We start from the raw sequence: 20,634 nt of genomic DNA, 5'->3' as shown, positions 1-20,634 counted from the left end.
CACACTTGTTCGACATTAGCACACCAAACACATCAAGATCAATATTCACTCTGTTTAAGACAAAGTTGTGCTCGGCTTTATTGTGTGATTCACATACCATCAAGTTCACGACATGCATATATCTCTACAAAGGGATTGTTGATTTTACTATTTTTCATATTTAGGCTATAGTTTGAACGTCTGAAGTCTCCTCTTGATCAAATCATGGGGATGTAGGTATATTTATCACATGTTTTATTAGCCCATTTTGTATAGTTGGGCCTATGACCCATGTTTATTATATTAATATATCTAAATTTTGGAATGGAAATCAATATCAAAAACATCATCGAGAGCATTCTGGATTAATTTATGCAATTATATTTGTTGCCTTTTCAATTCTTCACTGTCCTTTGAAATACAACAATTTCAAGGGATTAAGGGCAGCACCATCAGTTTGTCATTCTTCAATTGATGAATTAGATGAAAGATACAGTTAGAATTTCATTGTCCTTCGAAATACAACCATTTCAATGCTAGCACAATCAGACTGTCATTCTTCAACTGATGAATTAGATGAAGGATATAGTTAAAATATCTTAGCCATACATAATTGTCAAATAGAGTAACATTTTTTATTGGTCGCGTTCAAAATACGATTGAACTATTTGGGTTTCTCCACATGATTTTTTAGAACAGGTTATTGATCCATTGAAAATGTAGGTCTATGATTGTTAGAATTTTTATTTATTATCAGTAAACAAATGCAATAATATGTATAGAACAAACAATCAAATTAACTGTAAGTAATAAAAATATAAAATTATGAACAAATTGAGACACAAAGTTGTTCAATTTAGACCAATAATATTAAGAGTAAATTACACGAATGGTCCCTATGGTTTGGGGTAATTTGCATGTTTGGTCCCTAACTTATTTTTTTTAACTCCGAAGGTTCCTATTGTTTGTTTTTGTTACGCGTTTGGTTCCCTGTTTGTTTTTGTTACATGTTTGGCCTTTGTTTTACCTAAAAAGACTGTTATTTAAATAGAATAAAATGGCGGGGTAGGTAAGATAAGGTGAGAGGAGTGGGGTTGAAGGTGTGTTTATTTAAATAAATTAAGAAACCAAGGGCAAAATAGTATTTTTAGGAAAGAAAATGACCAAACGCTTAACAAAAACAAACTATAGAGACATTCCGAGTTAAAAAAATAAGTTAGAAACCAAATACGTAAATTACCCTAAACCATAAGGACTAATTTACTCTAATATTAACGTTCGATGTTGTTGGAGAAATATCTTATCTTGTTGGAGAAATATCTTATCGGATGGTATACAAAATCCGACGTGAACACGAGAAAAATACAAATTGAAATAAATTAAACAAATAAATTATTAACCCGTAAATTTTATGGAAACATGAAGGAAAAAAAAAAAAAAAAAAAAAAAAAAAAAAAAAACTATACCCAACCGGCGTAACTCTTGTCGGTTCGTATGTATATATACCAACCGATCCACCGTAAAAGGGTATTCCATTAACTAATTCTTTACATCATTTTAACAAATTTTAACCATTTAAACAAATTGTATTTAGTGTTTTCTTTAGAAATTCTCCTTGTGAAAGTCAAATTTGGTTGTAGTCTTGTGGGAGAAATCTGCAGCAAGTTGTTTCAACTCTTTGACCGGTGCTGGTGCGCCACAATAGAACACCCCTGTAATTTTCAAACCCAATGTCAGAAAAAAGAAATTCCAATTAAGAATAAGTCAAATATATGCTCTAATTGACTAACATATAATCTTTTATCTTTTATTTTATTATAAGATTCGGGAGGAATAAAGATTAAAGTAAAACTCACCGATCCGTTGACCGCTGTGAGTAAGAGCAATACGCTTGAAAACGCTCCGCCAATTCGGCTTGGCGAAATGAGACTTGACCCGAGTACCCGACACCACATCCACACCGTTCTTGGCATGATTAAGCGATTGAAGCATAGTGATTAGAGCTGATCGAGCATCGCCTTCTTCATAGACACTCGTACAGTAATTATGCATCTCTATCACACCATTTTGATCCGTTTCCGCAACCTCGTTCATGACCCCTTTAAACCAATCGAAAGACCCTTGTTCCCTTGTGACCCAGTAAAAGTAAGCTCTTGTTGTATTGAAATTGGAGGTGCTTTTCTTGGACATCGGCGATGCCGGCGGCAATGGGCTGTTGCCGCCGTTTTCCAAGGCTTCATCTTCCTCCTTTTTGGTTTTCATGTTATTCACGATGTCTTTGACGATACTGATCATCGGGGTTGCTCCGATTCCTAACCCCACTAGCAACACCACATCGTATTTCTTGTAGTCTTGTGCTGGTGCTCCGTATGGTCCGTCGATTAAGACTTTCGGGAAACTGTTAAGATAAATTTAATCAATCAAATGTTGTTGATTTTGGTGTTTTGAGAACAGGGGGTGATAAGGATAAAGGATTATAACAAAAACAAAGGACTTACTTTGGGTTGTTTTGGAACTCCGCTCTTAGCAGTCCACTTTTGCCATTAGCAGGTGGTTGACATACTTGAGAGAAGACGGTTTTTAGTTGCCTGGTCCAGTCACCGAGTGTACGGATATGCACACTTAGGTAGTCATCCCCAGGTGCAGAAGTTATGGAAAATGGGTGCCTGATCAACCATCGTTACGTTAGTTTATACTTTATACAACATTTCATAGCAAAAAGGCCATCTTTTTTGATCCACAAGACTCACCATTCGAATGGAGAAACGGCAGCACAGTTCACAAACATGTATTGCCCACTTTTGTATTTGAACCCTTGAGGCTTCGACATATGAAGGGCCAACACGTTTCCGGGGTAAACAGCCACCTTCAAAATACAAGAAAAATCAGTAAAACACCATCAATTGTATAAAAATGCAATGAAACTTATGGTTTAAGCCCGTTTTGTGATCATTACCTTCAACATCTTGACTGGTTTGACGCTAGATCTTAAAGCCCTTGTCAATCTCTCACCCATATAAAGCAAGATTGGAACAGCCAAGTACATCCAAGTCTGTCATTACCAAAAAAACACATAAAAGCTTAATATTATATAAATAACAAGGACAAAACATATTGTTCTGTGTTTGAAATGCATTGAAAAAAAAAAGACAGATGACAAAAATTGTAATTTTCTCTCCCCACCCAAAAATATGTGAGAAGAGTCATTGTTTATAAAAGGCGTGAATACCATCCAAAATAGTCATAGAAACACACGTCACAAATGCAAGTTTAAAGTTGTACTCACCGTCTTCTTGTACCATTCTTTGGTGAGGTAAATTTTGATTCCATGAACGATGAGCATTGTGTAGACGATAACAAATAGGTGATGGGAGTACCAAAAGGCATTAAAACCGGTGAGTTTCTTTAAAGGCTTGGGTAGGTTGAGCCTACCACGCCTTAGCCACGGGGTTGCTAACGTAAATGCAATCGCCATTAGAACCACCATGATGATTCCGGTATACCCTGCGGCTTCCTTCACGAAATGCCAATAGGTATCAGGTTGATCCCCAAAAAACCGTTGCATTGGCTCATACTCCTCTTCGGTTGCACTAAGAAGCCGTGGGAAATCACATGCTAAATGCGAAATCGCATGAAGCCCGACTCCAATCGTAATCCCCACCGCAATCACCTAGCAACACGCGTAAAAGTTTAGTACAATACATAGGCAAATCAACCGACTAATACGTTGTGTTTTTATGTATAATGAAAATTGTTATGCTCACTTTGTGGAAATTGAGATTATCATCAAAAGGAACGACAACACCAAGCTTTGTCTTGTTTCGAAGCCATGTGATGGTGTTTCGACACACGGGCAACAAAATTAGAGCCATGTTTAGTTTGAGGGTCTCGGCCGCGCCTTTAGCCACACAAACACAATGCCCCATTACATCAAAAGCAGCTCGATTCTTGTACTGAATATACTTCCATGTAAACAACCCTGCCATTGCCCCGATCCATAGTGCAATCACCCAACATCTTTGCCAATTATCTTGTAAAAAGTACTTGAATCGATCGTATCCTCGTTGTAAGATGTTCCTATCGTTTGCATTCCGAAGCTTTTGGCTCAACATCATGCTTAGATTTTTGCTTTCGCCTCTCACGGATTGTGTTGGGGCTTGCAGCAAAAGGGTCTCCAAGCTTTCAATCTGGTTTCGAGAATATAAATTTGGATGTTAGCCGATAAAAAGAACGAAAATATAAACTACATCTTAATGTTGTTGAAGTGAAACAATGATAGATGTGTACCATGATGTAACCGAGGTTGTCGGGGTCTAATTCTTCCATAATCAATGCGGCGTATTCATCAGCTTGTTTTTGAATGTTCGATAACTTGTTTGCGGATGCACTTAAGCTGATAATCTGTATTGCATGAAGACAAAATCACATGTTAATTTTGTTCTTTGTACAGAAAAAAAAAAGATTAATACGATGGCATCCTTCCTTATAACACAAGTCAAAGACTAAAGTAATTAATATATTGTTATATTTATTAGAAAATAACTGTTACAACTATAAATGGCAATTTTCTAAACATCAATTGGCAAATTATTAATAGCAAATAATTGTTAGAGTTAGTATTTAATACTTTTATTAGCAATAAAGTATAACTAACTTACGTTACCGTACTATCACACAAACCAACTGAAATCAAAAGGGGGTTCAGTTCATACCTCTCGAACTTCGGCTTCGTTGATCCGGCCATCGGCATCTTTGTCAACCCTGAATTTATGTTTTTGAATTAGTAAACGTATTCACATATCAATCCTTTGAATCAGTTAAGAACTATGATATGGAAAAACACAATTGATTTTAATGATTAATGAACAGATTATGGATAAATATTATAGGGAAATACTCACATATCAAAGAAAGTTTGAAGCCTTGAATCGAAACTTTGATCAGCAATTTGATCCCAGAACTCCTTCAGCTGAGCTTTGTTAATCAAGTCGCCGGTGATATTTCGTCGCCGACTAAGTGCATCGAATAGTTCTCCAGCGAATTCTTTTGAATCTTTGTTCATCCCTGCCGGAATTTGGAAACAGATAGAATAAATAAAAGGGATTACAGAAAAAGGAATAACAAAAGATGAAGATCTGAATTATTAGTTACCAATGCATTCTCCGAAAAGTGCTCGGGGAAGTAAGCCGGTGGTGGTGGCGGTGAGCTCATCAAACCGCTTCTCCAAGGCGGCCCACGCCGCAGCTCCATCGGTTTTGCTGATGAACTTCAACCCTTTAAGAGCATGAGTTGCGGCGGATTTGGTCCTGTCGTATCGCCCAGCTGTCGGTCGTTTTGATATCGATGTTAACTTTCTAAGCTCTTCCGACACTTGCCGGATTCTCGACGACGCATTTCGCACAACCGAAGCCCCCAAAGAAGACCTTTTCTCCAGCCCTTTAGCCAATAAAGTCAGTTCGGGGTCCTCCACATCACCGGCAGTTTTCACGCTGTGAACCGCCACAGAATCGTCGCCGACATCCAAAGTAATCTCAACGTAATCGTCGTTATTTCTCGACTTCATACTTCCACCACCGCTACTGCTACCGCTGTCGTCTGGAATATTAAATCTGGCGCTTTTACGGGTACCTCTTTTGTTCAACGGACCACTAAACGCCGTCCTGTCAGAGCCAACAATCTCCGTATCGCGGTTACTCTCCGGCAACCCATCTTTGCCGTCACCAGTACCCATTTTTTGCATTTGCATCAAATCCAAATCCCAGATCACAAATCCAAAAGATTAAACAATTGATCTGAACGATATCTAATCAAAGTAATGTCCCCGATTTGGATAAACTTTATTTGGAAGCTTGGAAAAGATTAAATAAATTTAAAAAATGCAGATGATGAAAGGTGAAGGGAATTGTGGTATTTAAAGAACGGATCAATGGCGATGGCTTTTGGTTTGGAAGGTTTTGGAGCTATGCAGTTGTTTAAATGGGTCCAGAAATGACACCTTCTACGTCTTCTTGTTCAAGGAGGAAGAAGGCTCCGAGTTATCGCTAGAGTGTGTGTATGAGAATGAGTCAACGTTGACGACTAGGCTTTGTGTTATTAAAAATTTACACATTAAAACCTTACCAACCATAAAAGTTTTAAGGATTGCATTATACATGCATCTTGAAGCTGTGTTTAGCAGGTGATTTTAAATATAAATTTACTTCGTTTTACTAATTAATTTACCTAAAGATTTGTACAAATAACAGGTTGGAGGGAAATACAAATTAGTTAACGGCTTAAATAAGTAATTTACGTTGAATAGAAAAGACAGTTGGGTTGGATTGACCCTAAAGGGTTATTTTATATATATATATATATATATATATATATATATATATATATATATATATATATATATATATATATATATATATTCCCTAAATTTTACTTATCCATACAAATAATGCAAAGAGTCCTTTATGATTCTAGTATCTTCTTGTGAAGGAAAATTTGTATTAATGATAGGTATGGTAGTACAAGTAGTGTCTGTATATTTAATCGTCATAATAAATATATTTTTTTTTTGTCTCATTTTGATTTTCTTATTTTAGACCATAAAAATGCTTTCATGACCAATCAAAAAACACTCCAAATGAAGAAAGTCAACGAAGCATTGGATTTAAGGTAAAGAAACATGTTTTTTTTTGCTCAATTGTGTTCATTCTATCTACGATAGTAAGTTCAATAGAAGAGTTGAAGGATATGGTAAGTGTATTTGACATTCAATGGATGAGACTCATTGAACTCTTCAATTGAAAAAATCAAAATTTTTAATTCTTAAATATTTACTATAAATTACATTTTGTAACATTCTATTGAACTTTATAGAATTTAATGTATCATAAAAAAAAATGATAAGGTTTTATAGATTGTAGAAAATTGATGGAACAATCCATTAAACTTTATGGAGTTCAATGCATTGTGGATGTCTTATAATATTTGTATTTGTGGGTCAATAATTGGATTGGATAAAAAAAAACAAACAAAAATATCAAGCGAACTAAACAAAACAAGTATGGTTTTGATTAAAATTGGTTTAGTTGAAAATCAAACCGTATATATAGATTTGTTTTAATTAAAAAAAAATGCAAAACATGATGTTATTTGAAGTTTTAAATATTAAAAAAAAGTATCAAGTGAGTCTTCTCCACCAATTGAATACTTTGATTTCAATCAGAAATTATACATCAATAAAAGAAAATTCATGCATCTTAATGTTTTACGTAAATTAATAAAAATACATTATCTAAAATGGAACGAAATTAAAATGTACTAATATTATCCATGAAAATATAATTCATAAAGTCTTAAAACACGTTTTGATTTGGTATAGAGATTTTAAGTCCAAAAATAATAGAAAACTATTTATGCATGACTTGATCTTTCTCGATTATTTTCAACAAAGTTAACGCAATTGTTGATTGCGCGCCGGTCAACTTTGCCTAATTCATGTGCTTGTCCACTTGCTTTAAAATGTACAAGTCTCCAAGCTTCTTGTGCAACCATCTTTCGTCAATTTTGATTTTTGAATTTCTTGTCATTTCCTGAAACACTGTTGAAATGTTATTTTCCACTTTCCAGCAGGGGAAATGTTGCCCGGTAAGACCGGTCGGTATGCTTCTTACCGCACATCGTGGTATGTAATGTGTCATCGTTGGTTGGACTGTCGTAAGCATGTCAAACGAAGACCTTTTTACTGCACCTTCCATTTGATTTTTTTTACCGTTTTTTTTAAATGGATAGAAATATAATTCTTTTAAATAAACAATATATATATATATATATATATATATATATATATATATATATATATATATATATATATATATATATATATAATAGCCGTTTACCCGCACAAAACGGCGGACTGTGGTAAGCATGTGAATTCAATCATTAGTTTGTTTTAGGAAATATGTTATATTAAAAATAAAGAAAATTCATGAAATGACCAAATTAGAAGGTGTTGAGTATTTATTTGGATGAAAAAAGATCTGGTCAAAACCTTGGAAGAGAAGATTTATAGGAGTTTGTTTAAATTTTAATATTATTTTATTAATGATTAGCTGTATAATTAGCTTAATGATTTGGATGTCTTAAAAAAATATTATTATTTTATTCAATATATATATATATATATATATATATATATATATATATATATATATATATATATATATATATATTCATACACAAAACACTTTCGATTCATACAACACTTTAAATATTTGTATTTCAAAAATCAATCCAAACAACCATCAATTTACTGCTCGAAACAAATCGTGTGCAAATGTCCGTCCGTTGGATCTGTCGGTATGGTTTTGAGGGCTATAGCGGAAATCATGAAAAAAATATTACAATTAGTATTATTATTTAGTGTTTTAATTTAATTGTCTTGTTTATCGTTAATGAACTATTCCCCTTTTATTAATTTTATATAATTACATTTTATTTAATTAAAAAAAATAAAAAATAAAAATGTGATATGGCATCTATTAGTTTCGTGGGATGAAGGAAAAATAATATGACAATGACGTGACAAATAATAATGTGATGTAGTGTGGTATGACACCCACAAGTTTAATTCCGATTGAATTTAAATATAGATTTGACTACTTTTTACTTTTATATAATTAATGTGTTGAGTATAATTATATAAATTATGTCATAATAAAATTTCAATATTTTGAATCAAACAATGCTTTGTGGACAGTTGGCAAGACATCCAACTCGATTGATAAAAAAGTTGGTAATTTACTTATTTTACTCCTTTAATTTGTTTTAAGATATAATTTGCCCTGACTCATTCATACAATAATTAGTGTAAAGTAGGACTTCTACTTTGAAACAATCATGATGTTAGCTAAAATGGAAGAAAAAGTATGACACATGTTTACTCAGGTAATGTTTTTGTTTCAAGTTTTCTGATACAGGATGAACTTGTTTAAACTTTGTATTTGTAAAAGTTGGTGTGAGAATCTGTTTGGTGTACGATTTTTTTATTGTTTTTCGGTTTGGAAATTTTTGAATCCAAACTGAAAACCAAATCAAATCAAATTCAAGACAACCTAGACAAAATCGAAAACCGAATTACAATTTGGTTTGGTTCGATTTAAAAACCGAAGAAAAAAAAATGTCAAGGTTAAAACTAAAATCTAAAGTTTCAAATATAAATATCAAAAGTTTGAACAATCAAATATAAACATTCAAACGAAACATAATTGTAGATGGAGAAAATGGGTTAAAGAAGGAACTTTTCGGATTTTGGGATTGGGAAATCCATAAATCTGTAAGATATGAAATATCAAAATATGTTTACAATTTCAATTTGATTTTTAATGTAAAATAAATATAATATCAAACTAGTACAATATGTTTTACCAGAATGTTGATATAATGATAATATAGTAGTAATTAAATTCGAAAATTCAGTTTGGTTTGATTTGAACTCCACCGGCTCATAATTTAAACCATAAATTAAATTATTAATTCAATTTGGTTTTAAACCAAAACGAAAACCAAATTCTTAATTTAATTCGATTTTAAACCAAATAATTTCCATCAATACTTATAAGTTTGTGCCACATAGGAAGCAAGAATAAAATATGTTTCTTATAGGTCTTTCGTCTAGTACTTACCTAATTGATTTGGGGTTGATTGTGTTGTTTGGCTACCGCCGATGGAAAATGCTTAATCAGTTAATGGTCATTAACCATTATCGATGAAACAGACCCCTAAAAAACCGTAGCATTTTATGTATATGTAATTGAACTATCTTTTCAATTCACAATATCACACTAGCGTGATGATTACCTTTTATGAAATCGATCTTTATGTTTGTTATCGAAAGTAATTGTACTTCAGATATCATACTCTTATTTATAGATATCATACTCTTATTATAAATAAAACATACCACAATAAAAAAAATATATGGCAAAACAAATGCTTTTATTTATATAAAACGATATACAATACACCATTATAAACCCTAAACTCTAATATAATCTAACATACTCGATGGAACGCTTAAAAACCAATTTATTATAATTGTTTTATTAATGCACAAACAATATCAAATTCTAAAAGATAATATGACTTTGTGAACAATACAGAGAATTGTTCATTTTGACAAACTAATTAGATTTTGATTTAATTCTATGATCACAAGCTTCCAAATCATAAACATTTATCAGAGTTCGTCCCAAAATCATCATTAAATATAACATTTGTCAGAGTTCGTTCCAAAATCATTTATTGCGGAAATCATAGGTGTGTGCGCTGCAATCCTTCCAAGCCCTTCCTTTCCAAAACGATGATACATGAAACCATAAACAAACATGTAAGCACGAAGCTTAGTGAGTTCCCCAGAGCATACCCCACACATAATCCATATAACACATATCATATTAGCTATAAAAGCTCTCTCTACTGCATACCACATATCAATTAGCTATAAAAGCTACATCTATGTAACACCCCGATTTTTAGGTATTGACTTATGTAAGAATTTTCTTAACTTTAAGGTTTACTCGGCGAGTTGGTTGCCCTACTCGTCGAGTAGCAGCGGGTTGGTCTGCGTATTTTAATGATCTACTCGCTGAGTCCGGGAAGGGACTCGACGAGTAGGAGCTGGCAGAAGAAACCCTAAATTCCGAGTTATTGCGCCCTATTTAAAGGATCATTGGCCTCCCTCAGCCTCCCCTTTACTGCTTCTTGTCCCTCTTAAACCCTAAATCAAGTGTGTGTGTTCTTTTGGTGTGTTCAAGCTTGGAGGAGGAATTTTGGAGGAGGAAACACTTGGGGAAAACAAGCAAGTAGAAACAAGAACTCGTGGGATTCAAGATCTACATCAGTGAGCATTCTCTTGAAGGTATTAGACTTTTTTCCTTGGCTCATTTTCATCTAAAATCTCTTTTGGATGGGTTTTATTAAAGGCTTCTTATGTTTGAGCTAAGATCTGAAGTTGTAACTTTAGATCTGGACTCCCTTTGGCCTCTAGATCCATAAAGTTATCAGCCTTGCCTAGTATGAGCCTTCCGTCAAGTGTGAGACTTCATTGCAAGCTTAGTTTTGTCATTTAAGGGCTTTAAAGCCTTACATGCACGTAAAGTTTGCAACTTTACGTGATAAGTAGGCCTTGGAAGGTTGGATCTGCAATTTGGAACCTTTGCATGGCTTAAAAAGCATCTGTATGGATGAAGGATTGAAGGGACTCAGCGAGTCGCGCAGTCGACTCAGCGATTCATATGAAGATGGTCCTGAACTCGACGAGTTGGAGGAAAAACTCGGCGAGTCCGATGAAGATTGTCGTAGACTCGGCGAGTCAGTAAAGTGACTCGGCAAGTCGGTTAGTGTTTTTCCCAATCGTTGGATGCGTGTGAACTCGTCGAGTTGAAAGGGGGAAAACTCGACGAGTCACTCTGGTGACTCGACGAGCGATCAAGTCATGCAAGGAACTCGGCAAGTGGCTGGGTTCACTCGACGAGTCAACATGGACTGTTGACCCTGACAGTTGACTTTGACTTTGACCAAGGGTTGACCAGTTTACTTCTGGGGGTATCCGGGAATTTATGAATCTTGTGATGTGTTGGATATAGGTGGTAGCGTTCGTGGCGGTGATTCAAGAGTTGAGCTTTCTATTTCCAGTCGGCAGTTGCAAAGTGAGTTATCCTCACTATACTCAAGGGTCTAAGGCACCAAGGCCGACCCTTTGGATTGTTATATGGTTATGTTATGATAGTATGATCTGTTAGATCGGTATCCTAGAGGGTAGGATAATATTATGTGGTATGTGGCATGATCTATTAGATCGACATCCTAGAGGGTAGGATAATATTATGTAGTATGTGGGATGATCTGTTAGATCAGTATCCGGGTAGATAGGATGGTATGATGTGCTATGTGGTATGATCCGTTAGATCAGTTGTTGTCTATAGACTGTTATGTGGTTATTTGTGATATAATATATATATATATATATATATATATATATATATATATATATATATATGTACACATATTTGTTTGGCGGTTGAGGCTTATCTGCTTTGTGTGAAAGCCAATAGACTTGGGCATTCCAACCTGTTGGCTGTGGGTCGCGAGTATTCCATCCCGAGGATGATTGGACTCATAGTATGTGGGCATTCCAACATGTCGGTTGTGGGCCTGGGGTATTCCATCCCGAGGATGATTGGACCCATAGTATGTTGGCATTTCAACATGTTGGTTATGGGTCTGGGGTATTCCAACCCGATGGTTGACTAGACCCATAGTATGTTGTTTGTGATTTTATGTGTATTGCTGTGAGTATGGGTATTTTGGGGGAACTCACTAAGCTTTCGGGCTTATAGTTTTAGTTTATTGTTTCAAGTATATCAGGGGATCGCAACAAGGCAAAGGCGTGATCGTACAACTCCTCACATTTTTGTTAAAGTTTATGGGAAAACTCTCATATAGACTATTTTGGAAACAAAGTTGTAATAACTATTGACTTAAAGTGTTTTTGAAAAGTTTAAATTTGGCTTGAATTTTATAGGTGTTACAATCTACCATATAATACAGATCCATTAGCTATCAAGATATCTCTACCATTAGCCAAGGAGGATATCTCTACCCTTAGCCATAAAGTTTATCTCTACCATTAGCCATAAAGGCTATCTCTACCGCATATTACCACATACTCAAGCCACACACCTCTACACAACAAGTATACCAACTATCATAAAATGGGCCGGCTTGGTGCCTTAGAACCATTGGTATAGTGAGAAGACTCACCTCGAATGCAGAAGCTTCCTGAAGAAATCCTTAGTTGCTGCCCTATCCACTTCCTAAACCATCAATATCGATCAATATACCCAATTAGCAATTGGGTCCCATACCATAATCCTTAATCCATGCATGGTCATTTTACCCCCGGCCCAGTATGATCCAAAACTAAGGCTCAAATCTCAAAACAAAACCCAACACTAGGTAGGCTTTCCAAGCCCACTAGTGGTCCACTGATGGCCTAATTTGCTCAATTGGGCCCAATCCCTCTAATGGGGCTTACCCTAAGCCCAAACATATTCTTGGCCCAAATTATCTAACTTCTGATGGTCCATTAAGGCCCAAAGATCCAAATTCCACTGCATGACCCAAACCGAGGCCCAAAACACATTAAGCCCATAATTGATGAGTACGCTAGGCGTACTCCTATGTACACTAAGCGTACAACCCAAATGATATGTACGCTGGGGGTACCTGTACGTACGCTCATCGTACTCCCCTGTTAAGCCACTTTCCCATTAAGTGCTTAATACTCTACTCCAGAAGCTACAATCATAGATCCAAGTCCTTTTCAACGTCTTAAACCATAAAGTTGCTTACTTGATGGTTTTGCATGACCCACATAAGCTCAAACTCCAAAAATGATAATCTACTTCCAAGGAAATGGTCTTAACTCATACATGAATCCATTAAGACTTTCAAGATGGAAACTTTCTGCCTTAGGGACTCATTTAACACTAAGAGTGGCTACTCAAAGCCTAAGAATCGAATTTCAACCATAAAGTTCCATCCTTGGGACCAAAATGAACTAAAACTCACAATGGTAGATCTAAGAGATGAATGATCAAGATCAAAGATTTATACCTTCATCAAGCTGAGAATGAGTCCCAAATTCCAAATCCACAAGCTCTTCCTTGATTCCCATCTTTGCAACAAGTTCCATCTTCTTGAAATGCACCAAAAACCACCCAAAATGCACTCACAAAGCTCACAACACTCTTGGATGAAGCTATTACTCGAGATTAGGGTTTAAGGCTCTGGAAATAAAAGAGAGGCGCAACCCCTTGGACTTAAGGTGTTTTAAATAGTGAGCCAACCCTAAAAATTAGGGTTTTGGAGATCCTGGACTTACATTGGGCGTAATCCCCATAAGTTGGGCATACGTCCTTAGCACCCGCGATTCCTTATCCAACACTACACTGGGCGTACCCCAGCTTACGCTACGTGTACTCACCAAGCTGCCACCTTGCATGCATGAGCTAAAATCCAAACTTTTCCATTCAGGGACTAATTCTGCCAACAACTTCAAAGTACTATAACTAGTTCGTTCTAAGTCCGTTTCCGACGAACTTTATATCCACGAAAAGGTGGCATGAAGCCCTATGCTCCTAGCTACGCCCAAATCCTTAAAACCTTCCAAATAAAACCCCAGACCCATAAAAGACCGAATCGACAGATTACGCTTATACCCTTGGCCTCTGAAGACACAGTCGAACACTTTCAAAATCGGGTGTTACAACTCTCCCCCACTTAAATTAGATTTCATCCTTGAAATCATGCATCACCATCCCCGACATACCAGACAACCTGATCACATCTGCTCCATCTTAAAAGTGAAGTTTCGATTTGGTCTATCTCCCTGACAGACTGCCCACACTGAATCGTCATTGAACTGATTTCACAAGTAACCAGCCTAGATAGAATACTTCCCACTCGTAATACCTTGAGGCTTCTTGAGAAAAAAATCACCGATCTACTACGACAAGCAATTCCATACACATACCCCAAATTACTGAAGTCGCTCATACTTCTCTTGCTGCCACATGGCGGCTTTCTTGGAGAAAACCCGGGGACCTCCCTGGTCCTAACCTGTCTACCAACTGTCCGGAACACCGTACACCTACCTCATTGTTAAGCCAAAAATACACTCAACAGTCCCCTGCGACCTTCGAAGGATACCTCGCCTAACCAAAACTGCCCTGTCTCCTTCAATCCATTTGATCCATCCGATCGAGACAAGCTGTCAACCTGTCGTCACTGAATCCGACTAAAAAGGGTGAACACTACTTGAATAGTTGTAGTCTTATATCATACTCGACCTCCTTCGACCTATCGTTTCCTGATTCCGACATGTCGTGGCTCTATTACGGATAGAGCCACCCGAGACACATCACAATGGCTTAAACTACCATCAAGCCAACCTGTTCACCACCCTAGAATTTTGCCCTCTATGCCCTTGGCATATAGATGCCCCACTTCCCATCTCACCGAAACAAAATCTCTCATGAATTCCGATTCGGGTTCCTATCCAAATCTAAATTGTTACCCCGATCCTATCTAGAGATCCTTGAATTGGCACTTGCATAATGCACCATGACTTCCCGTCATCCTTTACTCGACCGATTAACAAATACCCTTAGCCGATTCCCTGAGACTTCCAGTCTCGCACCCGGTCCAACCACCGGGTTCTTATGAGATCCAATATCATGGCTACCTAGCCAAAGTCCTACAGAAACATGCACTACTCGCCACAAGATCCTGTATCACAAGGTCCAACCCTTAGCTCAGCAGTCTCCACCAGTTCCATCCTAAATTCCTATAACAATCCAGGATCGCCCCCGGATAACTGATCGGTCAATCACCTTAGGTTCTGATCCTGACTAAGTTGTGGCTCCCCCACAACCCTGTGAACTAGCCTTCCCTAGTCCAAATTACCTGAGAGAACCTGTGAATGCTACGTCACCCCCGCAATCTTACAACACTCTCTATTGCTAGTGAATGATATGGCTCCCCCACAGTCTTACAACACTATACCCTAACTTCACCATTAGTGAATGCTACGGCTCTCCCGTAGTCTTACATCACTTCCCCCTTGCTTCTGCTCTGGATACCTTGATGGTTCTCCTCAGCTTAGATTCAGCTAAGTCCGATCGGCATACGAAGATTGAAGGATTCCCAATCCTCATTGCATTCCAGTGTTCACCTTACTGACGGTTGGTGCTTACCAAAGCTAGCACACCAAAAATATCCCTGCCCCAACAGCACACTTCCTGAAATCCAGCTAACACTTCTTGTATCCCAACAACATCAATTACTTCAAAATGCTTAAAATGATATCACACTCAGGTCTCACTGTCCAAAGAACAGATGATCTGACCAAAACCTCAGCAACAATTCTCTATTCCCTCGGTAATCTCGATTGTTCTTCCAAACACAAATAATCAGGCTACTGAAAACTAGCCATAACTCCCTCGTACTATCCCTTGAACCAATCCTGAGATAATTGGAGTCGGTGCACTCACTGCTCCTCCCTGATCGTCAGGTAGTTGACCTCCTTGTCACCCACTTGCCCTCAACGACAATATGACGGAATTGCCCCCTATGGCAGTCCCTGTTGACGTGGCCAAACCGGCTACACCTGTAGCATCCCAGATCACTAAACAGATTCCAACAACGACTCAGAGCAATCATGGTACATGCGGAATCCGCCCCGCAAGACACCTCCGTCTGAAGATCTCGCAAAGATTCCTCGACATGTTGAATGGCATCTGACAACCCTTGCTAACCAAGAAAATAGCAGAAAACCGACCCGAGATCCAACTTATCATAATTCCCAAGCGATACAAATACCCAATATCCATCGGAAATGGCCGAATATAACATATCTGCAAACATCTGAAGGAATCTTGATCACCTCCTCCTATGATACCTCGACCACCCTACTGGCCTCTCAAAAGCTAATCCAAACTCATGGATCTATTCCAACGATCCTCCACTATAGGCACCCGATCTAGTCCCCTCTTCCCAAGGTGATCCAAATCAATCCGTGCTCTCGAGCTCTAGAATCATATCATTCAGGGTTTCGCACCCTGGCACACTCACCAGCTCAATCGTCCACGGCTGAACTACAACAACTGAAGCAATCTCTACCCTATATTGGCTATCAACTACCCCTAAGACATAATCTCTAACTCCAAAAGTGCAATAAATCGCACCATCAATCCTTGCCGCCTGATACAAGAGATCCAAGGCGAACTCAAAATCCTGACAGTCCTTCCGCTAACTGGCTCTCCGCCGGAGCTGGGACCCAACCCCAGTCTTTCCTCTTGCATGCTCATCCTCATTCTGCACAACTACTATCCCCCATGGTCCAATCATAACAAAGAATTCTCCTTCCCATAAGCTTCTCAGATTCTCCAAGACTCTCACCGATTCGAGTATCAGTCCTATGCTTTCAGTAGTACGGGCCCAATACTACCTTCCACACCTACTCATACTTTCCTTAGTAATCCTCTCGAATCCTCTAAGTCACTTACTACACCGGTACATTAAACGTTTGCTAAACAACAAGACAATCTCTACTGTAGCACCTCCTAGGCTCCCCTTAGGTTCCCAACTTCACTGAACTGACCTACTAAGCTCACTGGAGCATATCCTAGGCTTTCCTAGGTTCCCAATCCTCACCCTGCCCTCAGCTGCTGAAAGATTCCCATTAAAGTCAACTAGCTATCTAACAACCCAATTTTCACGTCCAAAAATTTCGTTTTTAAAACATTACTTTAGAAACATTAATAATTAGAAACATTGTTTGATCAAACCACATCACAACGTAAACCATGTCTAAAAGCCAAATCGTACAACCAATCAAAATATCAGAGTATAAATCCCAGAGAAAATCTCGTAAATGCGGAAACCAGTGTGTGCATGATGTGCCGCTACCGCGCCAGCTCCTTCCCCTTTGATGAAGAGGTACCTGAAACCAAAACTATAAACTATACACACAAAGCTTAGTGAGTTCCCCCATCGTACCACATACCATACAAACACATAACATACATACTGCCAGGTTATTCTGGGGTGCCTGACTACCCGGTACGGCCATTCTGGGGTGCCGACTACCCGTGTCAAGCCATTCTGGGGTGCTGACTACCCATCGGTCTTAACAACCGATCCTCGGGGACTGGCCCCCTCCTACTACCTCTATCTCATATAACATAACAAGCCAGCATGCAAACATATCATCACGTACTGTCAGACATTTCTGGGGTGTCTGAACTACCCTTCGGTCCTATCAACCGATCTCTACTTCTATCACATATAACATATCATGCTAGCATATAACATATCAGGTAGTAGCAAACCTAGATGATATCACAAAGACAATCATCTAACATACGACTCCTACTGGTGGGCCGGCATTGTGGCCGTAGACCCACCGCTATTGGAAGGTAACTCACCTCGAAGTAGCTGCTGATCTGATCAGGAACTGACTGTCTACTGCTGTTGCTGCTCCAGAAATCCTCCGGCTGCAATTCCCACAACATACTCAATCAATCACTGCTAACTGACCTTTGGGTAAAATGACCATTTTACCTTGACCATGTCATAAGTCAAAGTCAGAGTCAACTTTCAGTTGACCCGACTCGCCGAGTTGGCTCTCCAACTCGCCGAGTCCCTATCCACTCAATTGTCCTGAATCCCGTCCCTACTCGTCGAGTTAGGCGTTGACTCGAGAAGTTATTCTTCTAAACTGAGGTTCAAGTCCTTCATCCTACTCACCGAGTTGTATGAACAATTCGCCGAGTCCGTCTTCATCCGAAGAACACTTATGCTGAGACTCACCGAGTTGTATGAACAACTCGTCGAGTTCATCTTCATTCGATGAACACTTATGCTGAGACTCGCCGAGTTGTATGAACAACTCGCCGAGTCTGTTCTTGATCTAAGGAGATTGCCTTGAACTCGCCGAGTCAGGGCATGGACTCGCCGAGTTCCTCCATGGATGAGTTTGGCATCCAATTCACTGAGTCACACCCCGTGACTGACTACACACACTCGACACAACGAAAAGGGGACAACTCGGAGACTCGCGAGCAGACTCGCCGAGTCATATGAACGACTCGCCGAGTCATCGCCATGCAATCACTAAATACGCGATTTTACTCGATTCTAGTCTATCCCATTCATAGATCTGGGTTCCTAGAACATTAATGACACGTAAAGTTTATTTAGGGCTCAAAATGCCTCAAAAGGGTAGATCTAGGGTGAACAAGCAACATGGGTCCATAAAGGTAACGGATCTAAACTCCTGGAGCTTAATCTTGCCTAAATCTAAAGGCCAATCAACTTATTACGACTTTTATTGCACATACAAGTTTGGGGAAGGGCTCAAGAAAGACTTAATGGAGCAATAAGCATAAAAACAGAGGGAAAACGGGCTATACCTCAAAGAAATCACTGAGAGAACACTAAGATGCTTGGCTTCCTTCTCTTCCTCTTGATCTACTCCACTTCCTTCTCAAAATCCTTCAAGAACACACAAAATGCTTCAAACTCTCAAGGAAATAAGCTTTGGAACGAGGGTTGGGAGCTCTGAGGTGAATGGGGGCTGGCTTTGGGCGGACATGAGGTTTAAATAGGGTGCAAACCCCTGAAACTTAGGGTTTCATCCAACAGCGGTGACTCGCCGAGTCCAGGATATGGACTCGCCGAGTCACCAACTTAAACATGTCCCGGGTCCCGTATCTACTCGGCGAGTCGGACCTATGACTCGCCGAGTCCAAGGCTAAAAAAAAGAGAATACTCAAATAAGATTTACGTACCTGGAACCAGGTGCTACAAATCTCCCCCCACTTATTTTAGACTTCGTCCTCGAAGTCTGCTGCTCGATCCTGAAACAGCTCGGGGTAATGCTCCGTCATCTTGTCCACCGGCTCCCAAGTCCATTCCGAACCCTTGCGGTGCTGCCATTGCAACTTCACTAGCTCCACCTTCTTGTTCCTCAAATCCTTCGACTTCCTGTCGAGGATTGCGACTGGGCGTTCAATGTAATTCAGGCTGTCATCAACCTGTATATCCTCTAATGGCACCACCGTTGAATCGTCCACTAGGCACTTCCGCAGTTGAGAAACATGGAAAGTGCTGTGGATCTGGCTGAGCTCGGCTGGCAGATCCAACCTATATGCCACCTTGCCCACCCGGGCTACAACCGTGAACGATCCGATAAATCTCGGGCCCAACTTGCCCCGCTTCCTGAATCGAATGACGCCTTTCCAAGGCGACACCTTCAGGAGAACCATATCCCCGACTTGGAACTCCAAGTCGGATCGACGCTTGTCGGCGTAACTCTTCTGTCGACTCTGAAATGTAACAATTGGTAAAAATAGGAACGATCGTACGATGCTATCTTTTGATTATTAAGCAATATGAGTATTTTATTAAGAATGGTTGAAGGAATTTAACCTCTTTTATTTAAATAAGTTATTGTGAAATATAAAACAAGTAACTATTGATAAATTTCGTTATGATGTATGACATCGAACCATCACCGGTTTGTGAAATTAGCATATAACATCATTTAAACGCAACAAACTTAATTTTTGTATCAACATGTCTCTAGTTGACAAGTAAGTTAGGTTCTATGTAAAACGTTTGCTTAATAGATGTGAAGGATCTAAATTTGACAAATATACGAACCAAAGTGACAAAACGTGTTTAACGATATGGTTAACCGGTTAAATGTCACGAAATTATACATTGCTCAATAAATTTTATATTTAAATAAATTAAAATATAAAATGAATTATTATAAGGTATAATTAAAATGTATTTAAGTGTTTTTGAATAAAAAGAATAAAACATAAACATTAAAGTTCAAATACACAAAAACTACATTGTTATTTTATACTAAGTATACATGTATGTATTTGTATATATGTATTATTATCTAGTGAATGACTAGTTATAAGTCATGAATTAAAATGATTTCATGTAAGTTTTATGATGTCTAAATCAATTAAGATAAGAGAATTGGTGGAGATAAGTGCCAACTTAACTAATAAGTGCTTAATC

The 20,634-nt window shown here is 38.1% G+C and overlaps 1 protein-coding gene across 1 annotated transcript; it reads right to left on the bottom strand.

The window, feature by feature from the left end:
- Positions 1–1,348: 1,348 nt before the first annotated feature.
- Positions 1,349–6,007, bottom strand: LOC145052172 (respiratory burst oxidase homolog protein C-like). The gene is made up of 11 exons (XM_078999982.1): positions 5,131–6,007; positions 4,881–5,043; positions 4,692–4,740; positions 4,267–4,380; positions 3,744–4,166; positions 3,266–3,649; positions 2,936–3,031; positions 2,730–2,845; positions 2,478–2,645; positions 1,836–2,377; positions 1,349–1,691 (listed from the first exon to the last, which is right to left on the bottom strand). The coding sequence occupies exons 1-11, from the start codon at positions 5,723–5,725 to the stop codon at positions 1,582–1,584; spliced, it is 2,760 nt and encodes a 919-aa protein (XP_078856108.1). The 5' UTR covers positions 5,726–6,007; the 3' UTR covers positions 1,349–1,581.
- Positions 6,008–20,634: the final 14,627 nt, after the last annotated feature.

The sequence above is a fragment of the Lactuca serriola genome, chromosome 5 (assembly GCF_051521515.1).
Source record: "Lactuca serriola cultivar US96UC23 chromosome 5, Lser_US96UC23_V15, whole genome shotgun sequence".
Taxonomy (NCBI): Eukaryota; Viridiplantae; Streptophyta; class Magnoliopsida; order Asterales; family Asteraceae; genus Lactuca; species Lactuca serriola.
This window is presented reverse-complemented; position numbering and strand designations above follow the sequence as displayed.